The sequence below is a fragment of the Musa acuminata genome, chromosome BXJ3-4, assembly GCF_036884655.1.
Source record: "Musa acuminata AAA Group cultivar baxijiao chromosome BXJ3-4, Cavendish_Baxijiao_AAA, whole genome shotgun sequence".
NCBI lineage: Eukaryota > Viridiplantae > Streptophyta > Magnoliopsida > Zingiberales > Musaceae > Musa > Musa acuminata.
Window position 1 is genome coordinate 4,277,274 of NC_088352.1, and position 27,855 is coordinate 4,305,128.

At 39.0% G+C, this 27,855-nt stretch overlaps 6 protein-coding genes across 8 annotated transcripts; 5 read left to right on the forward strand and 1 right to left on the reverse strand.

Moving 5' to 3' along the window:
• The first annotated feature begins 2,103 nt into the window (after positions 1–2,103).
• On the forward strand, positions 2,104–4,514 carry LOC135582024 (transcription factor LAF1-like). Its single transcript, XM_065147016.1, has 3 exons — positions 2,104–2,309; positions 2,904–3,033; positions 3,817–4,514. Exons 1-3 carry the CDS (start codon positions 2,168–2,170, stop codon positions 4,313–4,315), a joined length of 771 nt encoding a protein of 256 aa, XP_065003088.1. The 5' UTR covers positions 2,104–2,167; the 3' UTR covers positions 4,316–4,514.
• A 562-nt stretch (positions 4,515–5,076) lies between these two features.
• Positions 5,077–6,709, reverse strand: LOC135637220 (25.3 kDa vesicle transport protein SEC22-1-like). The gene is made up of 5 exons (XM_065149774.1): positions 6,359–6,709; positions 6,039–6,199; positions 5,807–5,950; positions 5,650–5,720; positions 5,077–5,560 (listed from the first exon to the last, which is right to left on the reverse strand). Exons 1-5 carry the CDS (start codon positions 6,550–6,552, stop codon positions 5,453–5,455), a joined length of 678 nt encoding a protein of 225 aa, XP_065005846.1. The 5' UTR covers positions 6,553–6,709; the 3' UTR covers positions 5,077–5,452.
• An 816-nt stretch (positions 6,710–7,525) lies between these two features.
• On the forward strand, positions 7,526–12,281 carry LOC103980686 (tRNA-specific adenosine deaminase TAD1). Of its 3 annotated transcripts, none has more exons than XM_009397145.3 (10): positions 7,526–7,744; positions 7,826–7,946; positions 8,041–8,216; positions 8,347–8,430; positions 8,767–8,946; positions 9,771–9,943; positions 10,017–10,093; positions 10,216–10,335; positions 10,583–10,670; positions 11,843–12,281. In XM_009397145.3, exons 1-10 carry the CDS (start codon positions 7,555–7,557, stop codon positions 11,954–11,956), a joined length of 1,323 nt encoding a protein of 440 aa, XP_009395420.2. In that variant the 5' UTR covers positions 7,526–7,554; the 3' UTR covers positions 11,957–12,281. The 3 variants fall into 3 exon arrangements, with proteins under 3 accessions (XP_009395420.2, XP_065005845.1, XP_009395421.2); XM_065149773.1 differs by having other exon boundaries at positions 10,017–10,068; XM_009397146.3 differs by having other exon boundaries at positions 8,776–8,946.
• On the forward strand, positions 11,845–14,824 carry LOC135637219 (uncharacterized). Its single transcript, XM_065149772.1, has 7 exons — positions 11,845–11,957; positions 12,659–12,884; positions 12,997–13,565; positions 13,628–13,820; positions 13,898–13,962; positions 14,026–14,236; positions 14,312–14,824. Exons 2-7 carry the CDS (start codon positions 12,705–12,707, stop codon positions 14,663–14,665), a joined length of 1,572 nt encoding a protein of 523 aa, XP_065005844.1. The 5' UTR covers positions 11,845–11,957; positions 12,659–12,704; the 3' UTR covers positions 14,666–14,824.
• A 755-nt stretch (positions 14,825–15,579) lies between these two features.
• Positions 15,580–18,577, forward strand: LOC135637023 (tubulin beta-2 chain). The gene is made up of 3 exons (XM_065149346.1): positions 15,580–16,047; positions 17,368–17,637; positions 17,729–18,577. The coding sequence occupies exons 1-3, from the start codon at positions 15,654–15,656 to the stop codon at positions 18,406–18,408; spliced, it is 1,344 nt and encodes a 447-aa protein (XP_065005418.1). The 5' UTR covers positions 15,580–15,653; the 3' UTR covers positions 18,409–18,577.
• Positions 18,578–19,640: 1,063 nt separating this feature from the next.
• LOC135637025 (dihydroxy-acid dehydratase, chloroplastic-like) lies at positions 19,641–27,801 on the forward strand. Its single transcript, XM_065149347.1, has 14 exons — positions 19,641–20,283; positions 21,011–21,082; positions 21,969–22,016; positions 23,214–23,368; positions 23,464–23,658; positions 23,731–23,842; positions 23,952–24,021; positions 24,101–24,159; positions 24,248–24,371; positions 24,474–24,544; positions 25,501–25,602; positions 26,457–26,537; positions 27,304–27,462; positions 27,563–27,801. The coding sequence occupies exons 1-14, from the start codon at positions 19,702–19,704 to the stop codon at positions 27,611–27,613; spliced, it is 1,881 nt and encodes a 626-aa protein (XP_065005419.1). The 5' UTR covers positions 19,641–19,701; the 3' UTR covers positions 27,614–27,801.
• The last annotated feature ends 54 nt before the right edge of the window (positions 27,802–27,855 follow it).

Below are 27,855 nucleotides of genomic sequence, written 5' to 3' on the forward strand. Positions count from 1 at the left end.
GATATGCATGTAATATTATCCACATGAATCATTGACCAACATCCATCAATCAATCACAATAATATTTTCAATTTATTGTTAATCAAGACAAAAAAAAATTATTTAATGTATGTTATTGATCTTTTCGGATCGGCCAATCAATTGCCTTTTACTTCATTATAACGAAGGATATATTTCTTTTTTCTTCTACAGAGAGCTTCTGATGCTTGAGGAATCTTCATCAAGTGTTGACCTTTTCTCTGCCACTATTAGCTAATCTAAGAATGGCAGAAATCAATACAGTAATCAATCAGAAGACCCAATCCGTCTCAATTCACATAATTTTATTCACTTTAACACAGCATTTCATGACTGAGTGAAAGAATAAACAATTTCTTAGAAGGCTTCATGATTCAAATGTCAAAGGGATTAGTTGATAGTAGAGATTCATTTTGTGAAGGAGCTGGTATTTTGTCCACAAAAAAAGATTTGCACATTTCCTTGAAGTCAATATAACAATATTGAATTCTTAATTACTTGAAGTACTCAGTTTGTCCATGCTTCAGTAATACTGCAATAAACATTTTGTTTTAGATTCACCAAATGATAGAGGTAGTAGATGTCTAACAGTATTTAGATACCACTTGGCTTGTCCACAAGATTCCTGCATCACTAGTTTGAGTCATCAACTGGGGAAGAAACATGTTCTGTAGATTAGGTCTTGTACAACCCACTTTGGTAGCCATGCCTAACCTTCATATCTGTTCTTAATTACCAGTCCCCAATCATGAGAACTATTGACCACTAGTGTTTAATTTAGTGTTATGGATGCCAACAGGAAAGTTGTATAGTTCTTTCTTTTTTTATGATGATACAGTAAGATTATTCTTGGTCAGCTTTGATACAATTAATGGCTGGTTGTTGACCTTTAATACATACCAAGCATGTGGAAGCTGGACTAGGTCAAGCTTCATGAAGTAACATGTAGAGATAATTAGTGAAGATTATTCCCTTTTATTGGGAGTTTTCTTTATCACACTGAGGATGAAATCCCAGCCAGTGAATTGGCCAAGGAAAATGACAGCTTACTGTTCTGTATCATTCTATATTCAGAAGTTTCAGGCCATTCTGCAATGGATTCAGCTTACTCTTTAAGTATTTTAACCAACCGTTAAACATAAGCCTAACCTTTTCCATATCCTACTAAGATTGACAAGCACTCCTCAACATCCTTAGCATTCTATGTGCCATAAAGAAAACCCAGTTTTGTGTTTCATATTTGTATTAACCTCATTCACCAATCCATGTAGATACATCAGTTAGAATTCGACAAGTTGGGTTGATGAGAACTTTAAGCACCATGAAGGTAAATCTAGCTTGCCTACAATGTAGAACCAAATGAAGCAAACATGAGAAGGGGACCCTAATTTTTTATTTAGATTAAAGGTATAAGAGTTCACAGTGAGAGAGAAAGCCAAATTTCTAGTAGTCATTCCTATTTGTGTAAATTAAGCATTGTCATCAATTTAACAATACCTATCTAAATTGCATGTGTAAATTAAGTTGATACGGTAAGTTCGGAGGACTCGAGGATTTGGACTTGCCATGGAACTTTGCTTGGACTACAGAAGATGAGAAAGAAGAGAAGAAAGTCAGAGAGATGAGTTCTGAGTTAATTAATGAGTTGATGTTCCATGTTTGGAACAAACACAAAATGCAAGCTTTCAACTGTAGTTAAACTGGCACATCAAAGAGTCAGATGCTGCAGAACGATTGATGATAAACTTAAAGACCTCGGTTTTTAATAAATTTGGTCTTACTTTGAAAACAGCTTGCTTATTTTCAACCTTTTGGTACAATTGGCTGAGTTCATGCAAAATTTTAATCAGGACTCTACTGAAACTTGGGTTCCTGTGAAAACAATCTCTCTGGTTGGTAATAAAAAATCATGACCAATAACAAACAGTGCAAAGCCTTGACATTAATGCATCTTTATAAATTTGTTTATTGAATGTGATCAGGAAATTAATTTTCTATGGATAAAAAATATATGAAGTAGTAGTGATTACCCCTTTAAATCCTAAGCTTTGTCGTTCGAGCATCATGCAGAACCAGAGACCGAAGTTGAGTCTTCTCATCATCTATCCCCTGAATTGGTAGGCTGGGGTTGCCTTGTGACAGCTGCAAGATGAGGATGGAGTGTAAGAACTGCAAGAAGCCAGAGGTGGATTACAGGAAGGGGTTATGGTCACCTGATGAGGACCAAAAGCTCAGAGATTACATCCTTCAGCATGGAGTCAGATGTTGGAGTGAAGTTCCTGCCAAAGCTGGTGAGCTCTTGCATTAATGCATTCAGTTTCTTTGCCTCAACACTTCACACATGTAATCTTTTCCTGCGGGTCTAATTAAGATCTGCAGAGTAAGCTGTCTTTCTACAAACAATGGCATTCAAATTCACACTTTAGTACAGAAATGACTAGTATACAACGACACATTATCTGCACTATGAATGTGGAGGAGAATACATCAGAATTAATCCAGATATAAACAATCAAGTGTCCTCTAATAAGAACCATCACAGACTACATCTTTCTTGCAATTTATATCATCTGCTATATATTTTTGATATCGATGTCATGCAATGCAACAGTAGCTAGCAAGTAGAACAACCTACAGCTTTGTAACTTATTTCTGATATGCAGTTTCATTACTGCATATATAATTAAAATCTTGCTGAAAATGAAAGAAAGACTTCTTGCGACTTGTTTCCTTCTTCTTGATCGGTTCTCAAGGCCTCCTGTAGGTAAGTTTTACTCTTCTTATGCTGATGAAACAAAATAAATCATGTTCAGATTTGTTTGCATGGGTAGTGTTTCTCTGCAGAAAATTCTTCTCTGATTTTTTATAGTGCTTGATTCTGATAGGCTTGCGGCGAAATGGAAAGAGTTGCAGATTGAGATGGATCAACTACCTCAGGCCTGGTCTAAAACGTGGAAACTTTTCACCAGAGGAGGAGGAGATCATCGTGAAACTTCAGTCCAAGTTGGGGAACAAGTAAGCTATTTTTCAGATTTCCAAATTGTTTACTCTTAGCAGTTAGAATGAAGTAAACAACACAGATATCTGCAAAATGATTGAACCAAAAGTTAGATTTTGAATATGCCAATTCAACATCAACATCTGAATTCTGATCCAATAACAAAAATACCCCTATTTGACATTCCATATTGGCAGTTTAAATGGATTTCACGGGTTAGATGATGCAAAACATACAAGGAAATAATTGTTAGATGGAAATACTATATTAAAACTTGTAGTATCTGAGTTTGGCATGCATATATCGTTCTATACTTCATAGCTGTAACCAAGGTCTGCCATACCGAAGCGTACCGCCCATACCGGTCCAACAAGTTACTGGTACGTGGACCGTCCGGTACCGCAACAGTACTACAGTACTATACTGTAGCACTGCTACAGGTGAAAAATAAAAAAATATTCGTTATACCAGGGTGTACCGCTCGGTACACCCTGATGTACCGCCCGGTACACTGGTACCATACCATACCGAGCCCGGATCGAAACGCCGGTACGGTACGGTATAACGAACCTTGACTGTAACTAATAGTTTGGATCTGTTTTCGACGAAATCTTGTTGTCAATTTTAATGTCATAAAGAACCACCACAAACTTTTCCAATGAAATCAATCATCTTCCAAAGGATGATATTTAACATTTTGCAATCTTTCATGAATATTTAGTTTCACATTTTTATCTGACCACTGATCCCTAAAAAAAATAGCAAAAAATAGATGATACATATGCATTATTTTGTTACAGGTGGTCACAAATATCAATGCAACTACCAGGAAGAACAGACAATGAAGTTAAGAACCACTGGAACTCCTACATGAAGAAGAAGATCACAAAGCCTCAAGAACTAGACACCTCTAGCTCAGCAAGCTCAGCTCTTAATCTGACCATCCAAAGGCTAACAATGCACAAAGAAGAGAATGATCATGGTGTTCCAAGTGCTGCAAGAGGATATACTGAGGCACTTGAAGCATGTCTGAAGAACTATGACCAATCTGTGAGTCAAAACATTGGTGGTGCCCAAAACAGGACAGCAGCAGATCACTTCCCCGAGGTTTTATTTGCTGATTGCTTGTCATTTGAGCAGGCCAACTGGGACAGCTTGTTCAACTTGGATGATGCAATTAACAATCAGTGGCACTGCAATAATTTCTACACAGCTTCACAAGTCGATGCACAGTATGGAAATAATGTCACCGTTCCTAATGGTTTCAGATTCACCAACACTTGTGGGAAGTTTGAATGAGAGTTTGAGCTCATGGTAAACATCGATGGTTCTCATTCCTTCAAATTCAGTGTTATTTACTAAAGACAATGAGAGTACGACTGAAATGCAATAGCTAAATAACTTTTAGTCCCACAATTCATGTAATAAGTTCTTTAATGACTTGTTTGAGACATTGCTATGTATAAAGCTCAATCATGTAATCAATCTAGATTGAGACATTATGCCTTATTGTTGTTGCTCATATAATTCGTGTTCTTGGCCCTTCGTGGCTTGTTGAGCTCTTCTCCCCACCATGACGGAAGGCACAAGTTATCTTCTTCATCGACAAATTGTAACAATTCATGAAATCAATTGCTAGTCCATACTCAAAATGATGATGTCGTGAATCAAAAAGTTCATAGGAAAGATTTGGAGAAAAATGTAGAAATGCTTATGAGCATTGTGCAGGCATCTCAGTTAACGACACTCAATTTCATTAAATCACAAACATAAAATCATGCCTGTGAAAATGTTCTCTGTGACATAGAATTCTGGCTTGAATTCTTGAAATCAACAAGCAACATATTAGGATTAATCAAGGTTATAGTACACAATCGTTCTTGATAAAGCATTGCTAAGATTGTTTGGTAACTAGACTCTGCATGATCTTCTTAACAATTGTTGTGAGCTTGGAAATCTACTTACACTTGAAAGAACTCAGCGGCATAATGTCAACTCTTCAAGACATGAATTCATATGAAACAATCATTCTACATGAATTGCATCATTGCAGAAGGAAATGAACAAATAATTTTTTAACATCAGTTGCCTAATTGGCAGAATAAGGTTACATAGAATCTAGTATTTGTAACACAATTCTTTGTGTACTTAACTAATTAGTATGGACTTGTTTAGAAGAACTTCCAGATTTACGAATTCTCTTCTTTTGGTTTTCATCATTTAGATCACCAATTCATAATTCATTTGAAGGTGAAAGTCTTCTGGTATTTTGATATCATGAATGAATTCAAGTCTCTCGGGGCAGAATTCACAAGTAGATCGATCATCAATGTGAATTACATCAAAGTCATCACTTTTGCATCCGCTGATGGCCGAATTGGTAGTGCTTCTTTGAATCATACCAGTTGCTGTCTCCACTCCCTTAGTTCTTGGATATCACCATGCTGTCAGTGTGTTATACTCGTTCAGGACAACACCAGTCCACAAGAGGATTGCAGCTACCATCACAAGAATTGTGATTGGAGTCCATTTCAAGGCAATCACCTGCTTGTGCCAAGACAAATAAAGGTTCTCTTTCTGATGCTGTGTTTTTGCTGCACAAAATTGCCTCAGGCAACTGCTTTCATACTGACCTCAAGAAGATGTGAGCTCCAAATTGTAGCTTGTGCATGGGTGATGGTAGCAGATGTTCCCACATCAGTTCCTGCAATTTACACAAACAGTTCTAATCTCTACACAAACTATATTCTACATCTTCCACATAAAAGAAAACAAACTTGGGGATTTCACCTGATGTTTGACAGTTCCTCAGTATGTTAGAGAACTCTTGTGTGGGGATATCGACATAGTTTCTGCGATCAGAATTCAGCTTATATAGATTTGCCTGAGTTCTCGTGTCCAAATACCGGTTTCTGATATTGCCAATGACATACTCTACAAGGCATGATGTTTACCAGAGTATCAAATTAAGCAGAAAAAACTCAATGTGTTAGGTAAAAATCATTCAAACAAAATGAGTTACCAAATCTTGTGAACGAATATGGCTCCAAGAATGACTCTACAATTCTGTTGTCTACCTTCTCAAGTTCCTCATGGAGATCCTGCAGATAGTGAAATGCCAGCTTCCTTGGATACCAGGCATCACAGAGAGCAATGCAGCAAGTTCCATTTCCAATGAGATAGCTGGATACCAATTTATGCACGAAGAAACTAAGGGTCAGGAGATCAAAGAAACACCATACTTGTGCTCTCCTATGATCATGTCATCATCAGATGAGTGTTTCATGCAACCTCAGTCTCTCCTGTTCTGCTTTCTATAACCATTCAAAAGATGAAACTTACTGGAAACAGCAGTGATCAACGAGGATGGTCATCTTGGGCTTTGTCAAAGCTCCTGCTGAGATCTCCCTAAGCACAAGCTCTGCCTTCTGCCTGTAAGATTGTAAGAAGGCCTCATTGTCTTCGATCAAGTGGGCTGGTGTCTGAGACAAGGGCATGCCATCTCTCAACCTGCCCACCAACGTCAGTTTAACCATCTCTGACCTTCCACCCTCTCATAAAACTCTGAGAATTTGGTGATGATGAATGCAGGAGGTTGAAGGCTGGAGAGAAGGATCAAGACAACTCTTATAGGAAGAGCCAAAGAGGCAGTGTGGGCATGGGAAAGGCAAGCTAAGCTTAACAGGGAACAACAAGGAGAGGATTGGAGAGCAAGTTATACCTTTAGGAGCCCAAAGAAAGCTTAAGGAGGTGGAGATAAGCATGGTCAAGCCATCAACAAGCTGTCCCATACAAAAAGCCAGCGGTTACAGTTTCCACACACTGCCTTTATTCCACTTTATTGAGAGCTTTAGGTAATCCAAAACAGTGAATGAATACTTCCTTCATAAGAAAGATTCTTTCTTTGCAATATGAATTATAATTTATGTAAAAATATTCAGTAAATTATAATTAATAAAAAATATTTTTTATTACATGATTGATAACTATATGATCTTTTTGATTATGGGGGTTATCATTTTCTTTTCTTTTAATGAAGTGAAACAATGTTTTCAATCAAAAAGACTTGTACATGAGAATAGTTTATAGCATTTGATGGAGTGGGTGGATGCTTAGTAGGCCAGATTAAACTCTCTCTCTCTCTCTCTCTCTCTCTCTCTCTATATATATATATATATATATATATATATAAGAGTGTGTGTGTGTGTGTTTGTGTGTTATTCATTGTGGAATGGAATGTCAATAGAATTTGATGTCTTTGGAATTAAGACAAAAATATTAATATATCCTTAGAAGCTAATAAATGCATATTATAATTAATATTTGTATTTTTGGAAACTTATAAGGATAGTAAGGATCTTTTAAATGTTCAGTATCATATATTTTGATTTGAAATTACTAATGTTAATCACATGAGAAATGGTTAATATGTCCTGTTAATATGATGAATGGCAAAATCGTAATTTAATTGTGAGAGGGGGCCCTCCTTTCGCTAGCTAAGTGAAGGCGCGACCGGAGAGGAGGGAGAGAGCGCCGCCATGTCGTCGCGGCTTCCGCTTGCTTGCTCCTCAGTGTCGGAATGGGATGAGGAGCCGGAGAAGAGCAGGTGGGGGGAGAAGGTCTCCGAAGCCGTACTCTCTCTGTATCGCTCGCTCCCCAAGAAAGGGAAGCCTCAGGGCCGGGAAACCACTGTCGTCGCCGCCTTCCTCGTCTCCTCCCCAACCCAGGGTACGCTGATCCGATCCTTTCGCTTCGGCCTCTAGAGTCCTAAACCCATCCCGAAACCCTAGTCTTTTCTTCGCGTTTCAGGTCTCGAGGTCGTGGCCCTTGGCACCGGGACCAAGTGCATCGGGGGCTCCCTCTTGAGCCCTACGGGAGACGTCGTCAATGACTCCCATGCCGAGATCATCGCGCGTCGATCGCTGCTGAGGTACCCTCTTCAGACCAAAACAGATCTTTTTTTGGCGAAAGCAGTCAGTTTTCGTTTCCAATGGTTAAAAAAGATAATTTTGGAAGGAGAACAGGTACTTCTATGCTGAAATTGAACGTCTTGATCGCATTCATCAGACGAGTAGAGATGATGTGGGGTTTGCTGATGCATCAAAGTCAGCTTTTGGTTTGGATACCAGTTGCTGCGGCCAGACGAAGTACAGGATGAATCCTGGATGGGGATTACATTTGTATATCACCCAACTTCCTTGTATGGCTTCCTTCTAATTTATTTTCCTCTTTTCTCCTCCTTGATTATTCCATTGTGCACTTAAATTTTAGAAACGAACTATCTTTCTTTCCTTATTTCTTTTGTATATTTACATTTCTCTCATATGTAGGTGGAGTTTTTTCATATCCTACGCTACAACCACGTGAACTTCCAGTTCAAACAGATCTATCAGCCAAAATTGGAGGTTCATCAGGTATGTCTCTTTATATTCCCAAATTGTGCCTAAGGTTTTTCCTCTAAGCAGAAAACAACCTTTCTAGTTCCAGATTTAAGCCCAAATATCATTATTTTTTCGCCATACCCTGGCATTGATCCTGCTGTTATGGTTATTAAAAGCTAACTCGTAGAACCTCATTTTTCTTGAATTAATTACTTTGACTCTTAGAACTGTTTTACCATACACTCTAAATGATAACTTTTGGCTTCCCTTAACTATGAAGTGGATTAGTGTGCATGTGTATATTATTGTACATTTTACAGCTTATGGATTGGTTTCAGCAATTATGCATAACACTTAATTTCCTTCTAGGAAGTGCAGAATCAAATGGATGCCAAAATGGAAAGTCCCAAATAAAGGAGAGTGATCATTTTCCAAGTGACTATCCTCAGATATCAACAATTGTCCAAAGGAAGCCTGGACGTGGTGATACCACTTATTCCATGAGCTGCTTTAATAAGATAACCCGCTGGAATGTTGTTGGAGTCCAAGGTTTTCTTTCAAGTTTATCATTGAATAAACCATCTCTGTTGCTGCTTTGTGATACTACATAATAGAGCAATTGTTAGCTTCTATTGTGCTTTTCTTTCATCTTAATTCATATGAAGAAAGTTTTAGGTTACATCAAACTTAAATATTTAAATTAATATCCCCGAGTATGAGAGTTCCCCTTCTAATTGTAACAAGTTGTTAAAATTTTTTTTTTTTTTCAGCATATGCATGTCTGTGAAATAATGACTGAATGTTGGAAATGATCACACTTCAGTAGCTCTATATGCTTTGTATTACCTGAAGTAATCAAATATTCAAGGACTTGTTCAAAATTATCTAGGAAATTGTAACAATACGTTGAGCAAAAATTTTCATTATGGCTATCTGAGATCAAAATTTAACTTGGTTTCTTAAATCTTACTAATTCTTATGACTGGGTATCTTCTTTAGAGATTATGATGATAGTGATTTTAGTAATAGGCAGTTGTTTCATTTTGTGCATTTTGGAAGAAGACCAATTCTATTTAAAAATGACCAATTATGCTTGTTATGATTGCCAGCATTTTTAGAACTACTGGAGATTTTCATGATGTTTCAGGATTGTAAGAAAGGATGTCCCTGTAAATGACATTTTGAGTTGCTAACTTATGTTTGACATAGTGTCTCTACGTCAGATGATCACTGTTTTAAGTCAAAGAATTGTGAATGTATAATCTCAGTTTAGATGTCAAAACATGGTATATATTGTTACTATATTAGAATGAAGGCTGAACTCACCAATTTTTCCTGCCATTTATATTTCTTCTTTTTTCTGTTAATTGCAGGAGCTCTGCTTTTTCACATTTTGCAACCAGTATATCTATCTACCTTAACTGTGGGGTTTTCTCCTTGTGATGCTCTTCAAAAGTCTGTAAAGACAAATTATCTTGAAAAAGCTATTTATGATTGCATGGAACGCCTGCATATTAAATTGACAAAACCTTTTCATTTGAACAAGGTTTGTTTTGTGCAACTTCTGATGGTCTTCTTGACATGAAGATGGTTAGCTCATGACATGTTTTGTCCTTCAGCCATGTATTATCGAGGCTCCTATTCTGGCAGACAGGTTACAACAGTCAAACGGTGATGAAACTAATTTAACTTGCGGGTATTATGTGGTTTTGTTACCTTTTCCATTTAGAACTGATGGATTTTATTATTTTTTATGATTCTCTTGCTCTAGGTTAATAGTAAAAGAACTAGCGTACCTTGTATGATTTGTTTACTCAGGTATTCTATCTGTTGGAATAAATCTGGGTTGTATGAAGTTGTCTTGGGAACAACAGGGAGGAAACAAGGCACTTCTGCAAAAGGGGCGCTCTCTCCATCCACCGAGTCATCTTTATGCAAGTAGGCAATGAATTTCAAGTATTAATATTATATGTATTATCAGTCATGCTATCTCTTTGATGTTATATTGGCAATAGATGGTTCGATGGATCCATAGGAAAAGAGATATTATGGGAAGCTCATGAAACATTTATATGCTTTGATATTTATATGGTAGTTTATTAGGTTATTTGACTTGTTGTTTATTAACTATAAGCTCGTTTCTTGTACAAAATATTAAATTTGCATGAATGTTATTTGGTGCCAGGAGGAGGTTGTTGGAAGTTTTTGTGTCATTTCAATCCAGATTATCTTTGCAGCTTCAATCTGCAGAAATCTCTTATCATGGGCTGAAGGTATGGTTAGTTGTTTGCAAAATGGAAAATATATATTTTTTCTCCCCTCTTCATGCATGTAGTCTACAGCTTAAGTTCCATTATTTATCCAGTTGAAACTTATTCTTACAATTTGTTCTCATAGAACTGAAGCACCAAAGGTGAAATATCATGGCTTGTTGATATCCCATTATTTTCATCAATTAAACAAGAATTTCTTGTGTACTAGATGCTCCATATATTAAATTAAACCGCATTGATCTGATCGGTACTAGATGCTCCATATATTAAATTTAAATTTGTTGCCTGCTAGAGACAATGTCATTTGCTTCCAAAATGTTAAAAAGAAACAGGAGAATGTTTGCAGGATCAATATATGGTTTGAGATTTATCACGGAACCGAGTTTGGTGGTGGGATCAACTGGATAAATTGTCTGTGATTGGCCAAAGAGTAATATTAAAAATAACCAAATATAAAAAATAATTGAAAAATATGAAACGAAAAGAAGGAACAACTCATATGTTCTAACTATGCTTAAATATTATATTTTATGTATATGTCATTGAAGAACATAACTGTAAAAGAACTTAGAAATCGGGAGGGTTGTTGACAAGTTTTCCATTCCACACCTTTCTCAACCACTGCATAGAGCTCTTTGTTTCTATACTGTGTGACATGTTGGATTCATTGATACCTTAGTGAACCACTGCCAAGGTAACAAGGTATTGTTGATGTGAAGATCAGTGGCAGCTGAGTTTCTGAAACAGTCATAGCGAGATTGTCGAACCGTGTTGGTGGGCAATTGTCATGCCAACTGATGGCCCACCAGCATGAATGTCGTTGTTGCATGTTGTCCTTTTAAATTGAAAAATTACACCTCAGCATGCAATTAATCCTAATTCACTTCCTGCTATGCATTTTTTGATATGGTCAAAAGAAAACTCAGCTGCGAAGTTTGCCATGAAAATATATGTACGTGTAGTGTCATGTTTTCTGTCAAATAGTAATTAATAAATCAGACTTCAGGAGTATCTTATTTCCATTCATAGCAAAGTATTAGCTGGTTTTGCTTTATGGTAGCCTTGGAGAAGTATGCTTGTATTCTGGATTATAATCACATTACTTTACGGTAGCCTCGAAGAAGTTTGTTTGTATTCCAGATTCTAATCAGAGTGACTTACTAAACTTCCAGGCTATGGCTCATGAATACCAATCTTCTCTCAAGATGCTTAGAGAAAGTCCAGCTTTTAGCTCTTGGCATTTGAAGCCTTCAAACCTTGAGATGTTCGCTATTTCTGGACAGTGAGGTTCGTCTGCATCTAAACTGCCTTTTCTTTTATGTTCTCGGAATCTCCCGAAAGAGATGGTTCTCTATGGATCCATGTGGTCGGTTCACGGATCCTATATATAGTTGGGACATCACAGCTTCTTATTGTATTTAATTTCTCATCCTCGAAAAAAGTTGATAAACAAACAGAAAGTTCTTTATCCATTGCTTGGTTGGAAAAAGAATGAGCTGAAGTTTATAGTCATCAAAGCGAATATGAAACTTATCAGATTAAACGAGTTTGGAGGTTCTTAGGAACCTAAAAGTTATTTGCATTTCTTGAAATATTGTCATATCTTCTGCACTTCTTCCGTCTTCTATTGTGTGTTGTGAACCTCACTTTAGCATTGGAGGATGCATATTTCATGATGATATGATGGAAAACCCAAGTGAAACTCAATAATGATTGTGTTTTGCAAGAAAATTTTAGTAGGCATTTTGTGAATAAAACCTCAAAACTGGGGAATTCTACAATAAATCTTCTTAGGTAGTTTCCAAGGCATAGAGATGAGGTGTTTAAGTTGTGCAACACATCAACATCGTGAACCCTTTTTCATAGCACATCAATAAATTGAAATGAACTTAATTAATATATAAAAAGGAAAAAAAAACAAAACTCAAGATGTAGGAATGAGGTGTTGAAGTCGTGCATCACATCAACATCGCGACCGTTTCTTGAAGCACACGGACAACTTGTCGGCTTCCCCGGCCACGAAGGTGGTGAAACATGGGCAGCGCCCCGAGGAGATGGTGGCGCGGAGAGGAAGCTAACTGCGGCGCAGCAGAGAGGAGAATGGGGGGCGGCGCCGTCGGCGCGATACAGTCGTCGACGAAAGGAGTCGTCTTCTTCTTCCTCGTGCTTCTTGTCCTCGTGGCGGTCATCTCCCGGAGATGGATGGATGACTCGGTAATTAATCTCTCCCTCATAACTCATTTTCTACTCACGTTGGAGACTGCAATGCTTCTTTTTCGTTTCTCTTTTGGTGCAACAGTGCAACTTAATCGCCTTCTGCATGCAGACCTTCTCCATGATAAGCTCATGGCGTGAGCAAGCTCCCAGGTTACACTCCCATCAGCCGCAGCCCAAGCCTGTCACCTTGACCTGCCCAAACCACACAACCACGCCCTTGCATTACTGCCGAAGGACGATAACTCCGTCTCCCTCTTCCTCTCCGTCGGCCCCCGCCACCTCCGGAACCGAGCCACCTCCTTCCTGCCCGGACTACTTCCGGTGGATTCACGAGGACCTCCGCCCGTGGAACTCGACGGGAATCACGAGAAAGATGGTGGAGAGTGCCCGGCAGTTTGCAGCCTTCCGGCTGCTGGTGATCGGCGGCCGAGTCTACGTGGACCAGTACCACCGGGTGTTCCAGACGCGAGACCTCTTCACGCTGTGGGGCTTCGTGCAGCTCGCGAACCGCTACCCCGGCCGCCTCCCCGACCTCGACCTCATGTTCAACTGCGAGGACATGCCGACCGTCAAGGCCGACGACTACAACACGTCGCACCCACCGCCGCCACTCTTCCGCTACTGCAAGGATGACTCCACGGTGGACATCGTCTTCCCCGACTGGTCCTTCTGGGGCTGGTAATTCGCCTTCGCTCAAGCCTTTCAACCTTACCTTCTCTGACACGGATATTACTGGGAAGGCCTGAGATCAACGTAAAGCCATGGGAGGTGCTACGGGAGGAGATGAAAGAAGCGAATGACAGGATGGCGTGGGAGAAAAGGAAGCCATATGCATTCTGGAAAGGCAATCCGACGGTGTCCGGCCATCGGAAGGATCTGATGAGATGTAACTCCTCCAATGGAAATGACTGGAACGCTCGAGTTTATGCACAGGTAAACACGGCGGTTGCTCTTCTCCATTAATCTCAGTTCTCTGTTCCTTACTGATTCACAGTGAATATTTCGTATAGGACTGGGTAAAAGAGATCGAGAACGGGTTCAAGGATTCGAACCTGGCTGAGCAATGCATCTATAGGTACCGAAAGCTGATGCTTTCTGCTACAAACTGTGGATGACACAGTAATTTGCTTGATAACAGGTACAAGATCTTCGTTGAGGGAAGGGCGTGGTCGGTGAGCTCGAAGTACATCCTGGCCTGCGACTCACCGGCGCTGTTCGTGACGACTCACTTCCACGACTTCATGACGAGGGGGCTGATGCCAGGACGCCATTACTGGCCCATAAGAGAAGACAACCAGTGCAGGTCGATCAAGTTTGCAGTGGACTGGGGCAACAAACACCAAGAGAAGGTGAGCCCTGCTTCCACCTTCGACAGCTTCAGCTCGTTCGACCAAAGCTTGCTTAATTATCTGTGATATTTGCAGGTGCAAGCCATGGGGAAGGAAGGGAGCAGCTTCATCTTGGAGGAAGTGAAGATGGAGTTCGTGTACCAGTACATGTTACACCTACTAACCGAGTACGCCAAGCTGTTGCGGTACGAGCCGACGTTACCGGAGAACGCCACCGAGCTCTGCTTGGAATCCGTGGCTTGTGGCGAGGAAGGGCGTGCGAGGGAGTTCCTGATGGAGGCAATGGTGAAGTGGACCAGCGATTCCGAGCCATGCGCGTTGCCTCCTCCCTACAGTGCGGGGGAGTTGGAGCAGCTTCGATCAAGGAAGGCTGATGCTATAAAGCAGGTGGAGGAGTGGAAGCAAGAAGCTTTGGAGGAGGAGCACTAAGCCGTCTTGTATATATCCCTTTGTTTACAAGATAGTTACAGGGAAAAGAAGACATTGCCTCAATCTCCTTCATGACATATAAAAATAGTTATATGTCAAATTTCTATGAAGAATTGCCATCGAATTGTGTGCATATTATATTGAGATCACAACCCAGTTGGTCTTCAGATCAGCGATCACCGCAATACAAGTTTTTCTAGTGAACAGAGCAACCGTGTGCATCCATTAGAGCACCTTTAGAAAGCAGTGAGCTTCCAAGCATGTTCTTCCGCAGCAGCTTCACAGCAATCATGTTTATAAATCTTATCTCAACAACATCCAGCAGCAGCAGCATTGAGCTAGCAATGATGTGAGAGCCACTTAAGCTCTTGTGTGATACAAACGTAATCCCTGTTCCTACTTAATTCCTGGAGGAGGGCCAACCTGTGAATCATGCGATTGTTCATTGCCAAGAGGCTTCTCCAGCAAACCATGCTGCTAACTTCATGGATTCCACTGCACTGTGAGGCTGACGTTGAGTAGAAGGCAAGAGAGCAGGTTGGCTTCATCATGGCCATGGAGGAGGAAGACACGGCCACTGCCATGAAACAGAGGGAAGGAGATGGCGTGATCACCAGATCAGGAAAGCACTGATCAACTAATGGATGGTTATGATTATTCACAGCTCGATTTGGTTGCAAATAAGACATCTTAATGACGTGTAATGTCACATTGGAATGTATATAGGGGTAAATATGTAACGAAACCCAAAATATTCAATACCGCGGTTGCACCATTTCAAATTTCGAATCCCCCGCTAAATCTAACGCCCGTTACTCCGCTGTCAGAAATCACCCCCAAACTGCCGTCAACGGCCGTCATCTTCTGTCTCTCTATATAAACACTTCCCTCTTCTTGCATCTGTTCCATCCCACTCTCCTCTCTTCCTCCTCTCCGCTCCCCGTTCTCCCTTCGGATCCATCTGCTTCGCCGTCCGATCTGCTTCAAGATGCGCGAGATCCTTCACATACAGGGCGGCCAGTGCGGCAACCAGATCGGGGCCAAGTTCTGGGAGGTGGTGTGCGCGGAGCACGGGATCGACGCCACCGGCCACTACGGCGGCGACAGTGAGCTCCAGCTTGAGCGGGTGAATGTCTATTACAACGAAGCCAGCTGTGGCCGCTTCGTCCCCAGGGCGGTGCTCATGGATCTTGAGCCCGGCACAATGGATAGCGTCCGGTCGGGCTCCTACGGCCAGATCTTCCGCCCCGACAACTTCGTCTTCGGACAGTCCGGAGCCGGGAACAACTGGGCCAAGGGCCACTACACCGAGGGCGCCGAGCTCATCGACGCGGTCCTCGATGTTGTCAGGAAGGAGGCTGAGAACTGCGATTGCTTGCAGGGTGAGACTTCTTCTATTTTTTCTTTTGCCATACTTTTATGAATCACTCGAAATTAGTATTCGAAGTAAATCGTCTAAATTGCGCGTCTATCATTGTGGATTTCGGTGATCGTTCTTCTTTTTCTGGTGTTCGTTATCATAAGGCGATGTGTTTTTGAATCAATTTTGTTTGTGGATCTATGGGCATCTAGATCTAAAATCTTTATCATATGGATCGATTTTTTTCTTTCATTCTGGTGAATACTACGTTCTCCAAATTGATGCTGTCACTCGTTGATTTGATTGATGCTTTCCTAATTATGACTACGAAAAAAAATAGAATTACTATTTAACTCCCAAAACCATTTATTTGCTATTCGCATTAGTTGTATTAAAATTTACAAACAATTTGTCATTGATGAGCTTCAAAGGGGGCTATATGAGCATTTAGATATCGGATGAAATAACAGGATGGGTGAGCATACAAATTGATAGCCTACTTGATTGATAGGAATCTATTGCGAACTTTTTTTTGATGATCATATTGATTGGGTTATCACAAAATCCAGAAGCTGAAGACTCAAACACAGAGAGAGATATCTACATATCTTGAACACAAACTTTGATATTATCTCAAATGTTTTTATTAGGTCATCACGGAACTGAAAGTCGTTACTTGTTAGGAAAAGATTCAATCTACATTAAAATGTAGCAGTGCTAAGCGAAATGCAACTCTTTTTGTACTTCTGCCCTCACTTGTGCATCCGATGTCAACTTAGGCTGTCAGTTTGGTCATGTGCGTGCCAATGTTTCGATGCATGCTCCAATGTTGGTTGGCCTTTTGAAATGTCATTAAATTGGGAATCCAACGCCAGACACTTTTGCCGTACTCTCTTTGATGGCCACAAATTACTTCCTAAGATCTTTTCAATTCTTTGCCACACATCTATCTACCAGGAGTATCTTTTTATTTGTTGTAAGATCCAGCGATGCTCTATTTGACAGGGTATGCTAGAACAAATATTTGAAAGGCCCCAGTGTTTTATCTGTCTGAAAAGGAATTTTTTTTTTTCGTTGGTGTAGTAGATAGCTAAAACAGCAATTTGTCCTGTCATGCTATTCTTGGAGAATTATCTTTCGTGATTTCATTTATATTTCCACTCTTGGGGAACTGTATATCTCGCAATTTCATTTTCTTTTTTATTGGAACATTCTTTTATCAAACATTTTAATTTTGATTTCGATTGATATAAATTCTACAACCTTGCTTTACATAAAGTATCTATGCAGGTTTTATCAACTGTCAGCTCTTAATATCATGTTATTATTTGCTATATTTCAGGGTTTCAGGTTTGCCATTCACTGGGAGGTGGAACTGGTTCCGGCATGGGGACACTCCTCATATCAAAGATAAGAGAAGAGTACCCAGATCGCATGATGCTGACCTTCTCAGTCTTCCCATCTCCTAAGGTTTCTGACACAGTTGTTGAACCCTACAATGCGACCCTCTCTGTTCACCAACTGGTTGAGAACGCTGATGAGTGCATGGTGTTGGATAACGAAGCTCTCTATGACATCTGCTTCCGAACACTCAAGCTCACTACCCCCAGCTGTAAGGATCTCTTCTCGAGGTGTTATTCATGCTAAATTAAGTTTCAAGTTTGCATCATTAACTTAATATTTGCCCTTGTGATGGACATCAGTTGGTGACCTGAACCATCTCATTTCTGCCACCATGAGTGGAGTTACATGCTGCCTTCGCTTTCCCGGTCAGCTCAACTCCGACCTCCGAAAGCTTGCTGTCAACCTCATCCCTTTCCCTCGGCTTCATTTCTTCATGGTGGGGTTTGCGCCTCTGACTTCCCGTGGATCCCAGCAGTACCGCGCTCTGACTGTCCCCGAGCTTACCCAGCAGATGTGGGATGCCAAGAACATGATGTGTGCTGCTGATCCCCGCCATGGGCGTTATCTGACAGCATCAGCAATGTTCCGTGGTAAAATGAGCACCAAGGAGGTGGATGAGCAAATGCTCAATGTGCAAAACAAGAATTCCTCCTACTTCGTCGAGTGGATTCCGAACAATGTCAAATCCACAGTCTGTGACATCCCTCCCACTGGGTTGAAGATGGCATCTACATTCATCGGGAACTCGACCTCAATCCAGGAGATGTTCCGTCGTGTCAGCGAGCAGTTTACCGCTATGTTCCGAAGGAAGGCTTTCTTACATTGGTACACAGGAGAGGGGATGGATGAGATGGAGTTCACCGAGGCAGAAAGCAACATGAATGATCTGGTCTCAGAGTATCAACAGTACCAGGATGCAACAGCTGATGATGAGGTTGAATACGAAGATGAGGAGGAAGGCGACTATCAAGAGGCTTGATAACTCGATTAAAAGGTGGGTTTCTCCGTATCATCACTCGATTAAACTCCTTCATTTCATGCATAGTTTCTTTTCTCAGCAATTATCAGTTGCTTTTATTTTGTTGTTTTGAAGTTGCTTGAGAGCGAAGTGCTGTTATGAATGATATGAACATTGAGTCTACCAAGTAGATGTTTATTAATGTTCTGTTGTCATGCAATTCTCGGTTTCTTCTTAATCCTCACAACTTTCAGTCTCTTCTCTTAAAATTATGAAATTTATGTTATGAATTAGTGAAATCTATTTTATGCTTATTTATCTATGTATAAGAATGTGGCCTAATTGAATGTAACCTACTTCGGCTATTAGTAGGCTTTTAATATATATCTTAAAGTATCTTCTTATATCGTTTTGTCTTCATTTTATTCTCGATCGTAACTGTCAAAAGAATTTTAGTATGCAAAAAACTCGTTTTTTCATATAGATAGTATTTTAAAAAATAGAATGAATTATTCAAAATTTTACTTAATGTTATTAATAGCAATACTTATCTCGAGTTAATATATACAAAATTCCTTTTTATCATATAAAATACAAATATTCCACTAAGAATGGTTCAGCTAAATCTTCCTTTTATTGTCTCTCATCAAGCACAATCATGGTATTATGAAAATCCAGATTCTGGGTAATAATAAACAAAAGGGGGATAATATGAATATAAGGATGTCGAATTTGGGATTCAGAATTAAATAACTCTGATGATATAACAAAAAATATTATAATTTATCGAATAAATATCTATATTCTTATATATATATATAAATAAAAAATACATAATAAAGATGAGATTTCAAAAGATAAGTGAGAGTTCTGTATAGTTTTATCAACGGAGCTGACTCACATCTTATCAACGTCAAAGAGTTGGACAGAGCCTTTAAAAATGCCCGTTTGTTTACCCAATATATGATTGGGCGGAAAGTACTCTGTAAAGCAATGAATCCTCCCATTGAAAAGGAAGGTACGAAAAGGGTAATATCTGATCCAGTGCGAAATTTATCATTGTTGAAGAGAACGGATCCCACCAACAAGGGGTCCACTAAATAAATCAAAACAGCTCGCGGCCCGATTTGTCCGTTGTGGCGGCTGGTTCACGTGACGATATCGGACGCGGATAACCGTCCGATTCCGATACTTTCCACATCCAACGGTCCGCTTCATCCCGCATTTCTTCCCTGGTCCCTCGTCTTCTCCCCCGAACCCCCTCTTAGACCCTAATCCCCCTCCGCCTCCTCTTCCTCCATCTCCTCTGTAGCCATGCAGTCGTTGGCTCTCTCCCCGTCCGTGTCCCTTCGCCTGTCCTCCTCCCCGAAAGTCGATGCCTCTGCCGCCACCCACCGTCCATTCTTTCTCCGCCCCCATTGTGTCCGACCCCCCCGCGCTTCCTCCTCCTCCGCCTCCGAGCGCCACCAGATCGTCGACAGCCCCCCGCCTCCGGCACCGGAAATCCCCCCCGTCCCCGAAAAGCTTAACCGCTACAGCTCCCGGATCACGGAGCCCAAGTCCCAGGGCGGGTCCCAGGCCATCCTTTACGGTGTTGGCCTCTCCGATGACGACATGAGGAAGCCCCAGGTGGGAGTATCGTCCGTCTGGTACGAGGGCAACACATGCAACATGCACCTCCTCCATCTCGCCGAGGCCGTCCGCGAGGGCGTCCGCGAGGCTGGCATGGTTGCTTTTCGATTCAATACCATTGGCGTCAGCGACGCTATTTCGATGGGAACCAGAGGAATGTGCTATAGCCTACAGTCGAGGGATCTCATAGCTGACAGTATCGAGACCGTCATGGCGGCGCAGTGGTACGACGCTAATATCTCAATCCCAGGTTGCGATAAAAACGTGAGCTTTTCTTCTTTCTCTGCCTCCTTTCATATTTCATTTGGTCCTTCTTCTTCTTTGTTTCCATATTGGATTTCGCTCATTCTTATACTTGATGCTTTGGTATTGTTATCAATCTCCGCTCCTGTGGCGGTAATGTTGATAAAGAATGCTTTTTAACCATTTAATATATTTTTATATGGGAAATCATCTTTAATAGATAGTCTCTTAACTTCAGTGCGCAAAATATGAATTTGCACATTATCATATGGTCATGCTTTAACTGTGTTTTACAATATGCTTTGGGAAATTAATGAAAGAAACCTGATTGTTAATGTTGATGTTCATAAATTATGTCAGTTGAGCTATTTGATCGCTGCTTTCTTTAGTTTAATTTCTATTAATGATCACAAATGTTCAATATGTTTAACCTGACGCATTAGAATTGGCTTTCTGAAGTTACAATTCCCTATGTTAATGTCATGTATTGGTGAGCTTAATTTGTTTGGCTAGTAGTTTTTTATTACATGCAGCAATGTATTGTATTGATTTATTCCTTTAAGATTATTTTTTGTTCCTGGAATTCACATACATGGCACCTCTCATGCATATAGTTGTCTACATAAAATAGCACCAAAAGAGTCATGACAAGTGTTTCTGTAGAAGACATTATTAAACTCGATTTTTGAGTATGAATTTATGTAGATCCTAACCATTTTCTCTAAATCTGAACTTCATTGCTTTGTAGATGCCAGGTACAATTATGGCAATGGGACGACTTAACCGACCAAGTATTATGATTTATGGTGGAACTATCAAGGTGAAGAATGCAAGACAATAACTTTTGGTTGACCTCTCTTCTCTTTAAGTTATGCTTCTCATGTTTCATCTAAACATGACTCATAAACAACTTATGATTGTCTATTTTATGCATAAATCACATGTGAAAGTTGGAGTTCAATTTCTTTTAGGTGTAAGAACTTATTTGGATATTTGCATACTCCTTTATAATACGTTGGTCACTTTGTGAAGTTTAAAGTCAAATTTTCCTTGTCAAAACTGTTTCTCTCTGTTTTCTTATGGTTTTCAACTCAGATCAAAAAGGGTAGTGTTTGTTACAGCTGCTCAATCTGATTTTGTGGATTGATGTTTGTTGATCAGAAAGGATAATGTTTGTTACAGCTGCTCAATCTGATCTTGTGGATTGATGTTTGTTGTAATAGTTAACTGTTATCTTTATTACCATAACCAACTTATAAACCCATAAACTTTCAAATCTAGAGGTGATTTTTGTCAGATCACATGGGGCATCATGCAGATGTGATGACATGATCCACACATGGCTTGGATGCAAACTCCCTGATATGGCAACTGACTTGGTGACATAGCAGCAGACAATCACATTGGATTATGAGTGCAGGCAGATGGTGGTCAGCTTTATAAGACCAGTTGAAGCTGTTTCATGGCATAAAAGTCTTTGGAACTTTTAACATGGTTCTGAGTTCTGACTATGATATAGAATTACAGAAAACGCAGGACACATTATATGCAAAAAATCTGAAAGCAATTAGGATCATATGGTTTCTCATAGACTTCTGAGAACTGTTTTCTTGCTCAAGGAAATCACTAGATTTGTTTTGGATCATGCATAATTGAAATTTATATATTATTGCTTAGTTACTAATTATGCTCTATTTTTCATGCAGCCTGGACATTTTCAGGGAAATTCCTATGATATAGTATCCGCATTTCAGGTATGGAAATAATATGTTGTCTCAGAGTTCTTGTGGACGACTGAGTTATGACTATATATTTTTGTGCTTTAATATCTTTCTACTTCTGGAATCTTGTGTCTTTTGCTACAATTTCATTTTTTCCTTTCTGTTGGATGCATCTATGTAAACCTTAGTTCGATTGTCGAGTTCATCAGTTATGCTTCAGTGACTGCAAGTTACAAAATTGTAAATTTTGTTTTAGACGATGGCTTTTGTGTGTTGAATGGTTATTTCAGTAAGGGAAGAAAGTTCAGTTGCAATAGCTTGGCAAATATTGCACCTTTGCCTGGTTGTATTGTGCAGACGACACTAGATATATGATTCAACTTACACCAGTGTTACAATAAAATTAAATTTCAGTTGCTAGGGTTAGTTGAATAGATAGAAAATCAGTCAAAACATCCTCAATATTGTGCCACAAATATGCAGGCTATTTTTAGACATGTAAAGAGTAAGAATGAAAATATTGGATATGTACTATATGATTCAACTAAAATAAGATGTTGAAAAGAGCTAACCTGAGTTGTTAAGTAGTTTTTGATTCTAAAAAGGTCAGATTAACTACAATCCGGAAGCCTTTGAGAAATTCATTGTTAGTTAGAGGTTATTATTTGCTGAGAGCTACTTGATTGTTCACAAAATTAACGGGGTTCCCTAGAATTCCAATAAAATATCCAATTGATTCCTTGTAAAAGTTCCCTTGTCCTTTGAAATAAATGAACAGTTCTTATTGACAAATGAAACTTTCATAACTACAACTTTTTGTTCTTTGGTGTTGATCAGAGCTTCTATTGTTTGGTAACATTGTATCATCATCATCATCATCATCATCATCATCATCATCATCAAACTGTTGGCTGTTCCGCGTTTTTCACCGTGAACAAATGAAATCAACTTGGAGAAGCAGTATGCAGAACATGGAAATAAATCTCTTTGTATTATCCATATTGTTACATTTTTAATGACTCAGAGATTTTGGTTCTTTTAAATGCTCAACAGCAGTGCTGGTCAACTGTCCTAACTTTTTCATACATCATCTCTTGATCCTTCATGGTGCCTCTTACTTTGAATTTCAATACTTCAATATATAAGATAAGTAGGATTCTTATCTCTTATTATGTAATACAAAACAATCTAATGCAAGCTTGAGAGATGCTAATGTGTTTTGTTTTCCAGTGTTATGGGGAATATGTTAGCGGGTCAATAAATGATGATGAAAGGATGAATGTTGTACGCAATTCGTGTCCTGGAGCTGGGGCTTGTGGAGGCATGTATACTGCTAACACCATGGCATCTGCTATTGAGACGATGGGCATGTCACTTCCTTACAGGTACGAGAAATTATACAATAAATACAATTTTGAGCTATCACTTGTCACTGCATCTGAAGTTTTGACTTATTATATTCTTTTTCAAACTGTGAAAGCTCATCAACCCCTGCAGAAGATCCGCTGAAGTTGGAAGAGTGTCGCTTAGCTGGAAAATATTTATTGGAATTGTTAAAAATGGATTTGAAGCCTTGTGACATTATCACTGAGAAATCATTACGCAATGCTATGGTTGTTGTTATGGCACTTGGTGGGTCTACTAATGCAGTGCTACATTTGATTGCTATAGCTAGGTGGGTGTACAACTTTCATGCAATAATTTTTGTAAGAGATTATTTGCATGTTAATTTACGTAATCCTTGTAGGTCGGTGGGCTTGCATTTAACCCTAGATGATTTTCAGAAAGTTAGTGATCAGGTCCCTTTTCTTGCCGACCTCAAGCCTAGTGGAAAGTATGTGATGGAGGATTTACACAAGGCATGATTCTGTGTTTAAATTTTTTTATATCTTCTCTTTACATTTTTATGTTTATATTCAAATTTCATTTATAATTATGAACCTATCCAATTCATATCTATGCTTACAGATTGGAGGTACACCTGGAGTCATCCGTTTCCTTTTGGAGGAAGGTTTTCTGGATGGTGATTGTGTCACTGGTTAGTACACCAGTGCAATTATCTTTCAACTCTTGAGTCTTCTGAATTTCATATTCTAACTTCTATAGTTTATTTACAGTTACTGGAAAAACTCTTGCAGAAAATGCCAAACTCTTCCCTGCCTTAAGTGAAGGACAAGTAGGATAACAAAACATTCTATCCTATAAATTTCTTTTATCATGGCTGCTAATACTCATTGCCAGTTGCTTTTTAACTTTAATTACAGCAAATAATAAGACCATTGTCCAACCCTATCAAAGCCACAGGGCATATTCAGATACTTTACGGAAATCTCGCTCCAGAGGGTTCTGTGGCAAAAATTACTGGCAAAGAAGGGTTATTTTTCTCTGGTACAGCATTTAACAAGAGTTTCTCTTGCTATTGGTTTGAAGATGATGATTCTTTGTTTGGGACCGAAGTTTGCAATAGCAGTAATCATGGCTAATTTATAGGTCCTGCACTTGTTTTTGAGGGTGAGGAGTCCATGATTGCAGCAATTTCAGAAAATCCTATGAACTTTAAGGTAAGCATCCAAACCTTTCACGATATCTTTCTTCAGAGAAAATTCCAACCTAATATACTTATTATTGTGATTCACTTCCATTGCATTATGTAACATCTTGTCTGAAAACTCATAGTAATACTGGAAAGTAGAATCACTAATTATATGTCTATATATGGAGGAATATAGATATTTATAAATATTTTTTTAATAAGATTATATCTGTCAACCTGTGTTGTTCATTTTGATGACATATCTAATTGATGATGTATGGCTATGTGGAAGGCCAAGAAGGGTATATGATTTCGTACGGTCAAAGTGGAGGCTCACCTATTAGAAAATGACAAAATTTGTTTATTGTTAATGAAGAAAATAATCAATTTATTGCTGCTTTGGAAAAACAGGTTTAGAATTTCTAGTTGTTATGAGAACAGGTTAGCAAGAAGATGTTGTTTTGTTGCTGGTTCATTTGCTAGTTCAAATCTCAAAGAGTAACCAGAAAATAAATTATAAAAGAGAAGAAATAGATTAAAGAAAAATTAACTAGGTGGAGATATAGAGGGAGACATATTATGGGCCAAAATTAAATTTCATTTGTTTATAGCTTTATCAATCACTGTCGTCTTTGATTGCTGAAGGAAGACTGCATATATTGGCCCTTTCTAGATTCCCATATTGGTGGGACTCATAAATTCGGATTCCTCTCTTTTTGATGCTCATAGACTTACTTTAGTGATTTTTTTATTTGTTTATATTTTTAATTAATATTCCTACTTACTTTAGTGACTGTTCAAGCAGGTAGTTAAAGTCATAGTTTGGTAGTCATACATCTTGTATCAGGTTCGGGATAGGAAAATTAATGTCAATGGGATTTAAGTTTTGGAAGTCCTAATGCCATTTTATGTTAAAATTTTTATAACTTTTTGTTTATTTAGATCTGTCTAAACCAGTGCTGCCTCATGCATTACATGTAACAGGGTAAGGTTGTTGTCATCAGAGGAGAAGGACCCAAAGGTGGACCAGGCATGCCTGAAATGCTGACACCAACTAGTGCAATAATGGGTGCCGGTCTTGGAAAGGTGGTGTTATTCCTTGCAAGGCATTTTTCATGGTTGATCTTTTTTTCAAGTTAAAAATCTTGTCTATGATCTGCTTAAGATTAAATGTTTGGTGCTTCTCACAGTCCATCTGAGTATTAGTAGATAAATCTTGGATAGCAGGAACACTATCCAACAAGATGACAAAATTTGTCCATTCTTGCTGCTTACTGTTGGATGAAATTGTTATTTTAAGATCTTGTGTCAGCCCAAAAATGAATAAAACTATGCGTGACTTTACGTAGAGACCTAAATTATTGAACTAGAAAATGTCAGAAAAAAAGATATACTTTGGATCCGTGCCCTACTTAATATGTTAATTATGTAAAGAAGATGGAGACGGGAGCAGTCAACCACTGATTGCTTGACGTTTGATAGAAAGTGGAAAAGGAATGAGAATCCTAATTGGATCAGCCGTTTTAAGCTGATCCCTTTTGGAATTTGTCAGTCTGGACCCCGATCTGATTACCTGGATTGTCAGGTACTGAAAATTCAAGTCTTGAATGTAAGATTATTCAATCCTCTTTGGGATTGTCTGATTACTTGAACCTTGTTGCAAGGAACAAAACTCTCAAGCTTAGATATTAGGCTCTTTCATTTTCAACATATGCACACTATTGGGGTTTGAAACTCTTTATTGTTTTTTATCTAACTGGCAGATCACAAATTCTAGAAGATTGATCCTCGATCAAAATTATGTACTTGATTTTTTTTAGCTCTTTTACAGCAGATAGTATGTGCTTTAGTGTGACTCTATTAATAATTAGTCATATTGAATGGTTGGTTGGTTTTAATTTTTTATTTATCTCATCCTCAAAATTCTATTTGTATTTTAGGAGTGTGCCTTGCTTACTGATGGTAGGTTCTCTGGAGGATCTCATGGGTATGTTGTGGGCCATATATGCCCTGAAGCACAGGTATTTAATTTTTATTATTATATGATATTGGCATAATTTGTTTTCAGATGTCATTGTTTGCATAGTCCAGAGAATTGCTTATGGCTGAGAACTTCAATTTTGGAGCTCCCAATCTTGAACCAACTTGTCTATATGTTGGTTAAAAAAGGTCTCACTGAAAATAATTTGAAGTCTACAACTATTCTAATCTTATCCTGGAATAATATGTAACCTAATCGATGAACTGAGAACGATGGAAGTGGCCTTCTAAGAACAAGGAATCACTGCAAATCTGCATAATCAGCAAAAATATGTCATTCTTCTGAGAAATCACTGCAAATCTGCATAATCAGCAAAAGAAAGTCATTGCTACATGTTCAATGTATTCGGCCATTTCTTCAGTAATGGGATGTTGGATCTCTCTCCATGGCCTACTGTCTCACAATATTTTTGGTCCTTCTTAGGTGTGTTAGTGATTATAGAAAAGACCGACAACTGTCAGCAATTTTCATAGTGCAGGATATAAAGTCATAAAAAATTACCTGTCATCAACTAGCAATATGGACTTCGCATCACTTCGAACTTCTTTATTTTACATTATTTCTGTTTAGTTATAATCTATAGCATCACTGGCTCAGAAAAAAGCAACTTCTGGAACTAGATCTGTCACAGCTTGCTGTAAATCTGACCTTTGGCATAATTCCTAATTGATTCTTCCTAGCAACGTAGTACTTCAGATTTATTGGCTAAGCTGCATTTAAATTCTGAGAGTTTCTAATTATTGCAGGCAGGCGGCCCAATAGGCCTCATTCAAAATGGAGATATAATCACAATCGATGTCGTGAAGAGAAGAATGGATGTTCATCTGACTGAAGAGCAATTGGCCGAGAGGAGTAAGAATTGGAGCCCACCACCTCTCAAAGCTACTCGAGGAGTGCTCCACAAGGTACAAAGATAGAGTTTCGTTGGATCTATGGTATCGGATTAATTGCATTAATCTTTTCTGCATTTGCTTTTACTGATAACCCCTGTCATTATTCTTGTAGTACATCAAAAATGTTCAACCTGCATCGAGTGGATGCGTGACAGATGAATAAGGATGTGCTTATCGGAATTCTGAGTGATCATAATCATCAGTGGATTTAGATGGCAATGCTGCAAGCTCCTGTTCAAGCGGCTCCCTTTTTTTTATCCCTGAGAAACATTTATCTAGGAACATTATTCTTATGAGGTTGTGTGCATGTTGGATTTGTCATTAATTTAAAATACTTAAAATGCTCTCCAAGTTTTTGTTGTGAAATATTTTTTGCTCGGTTTTTTTTTTATCAGTTTTTAACTG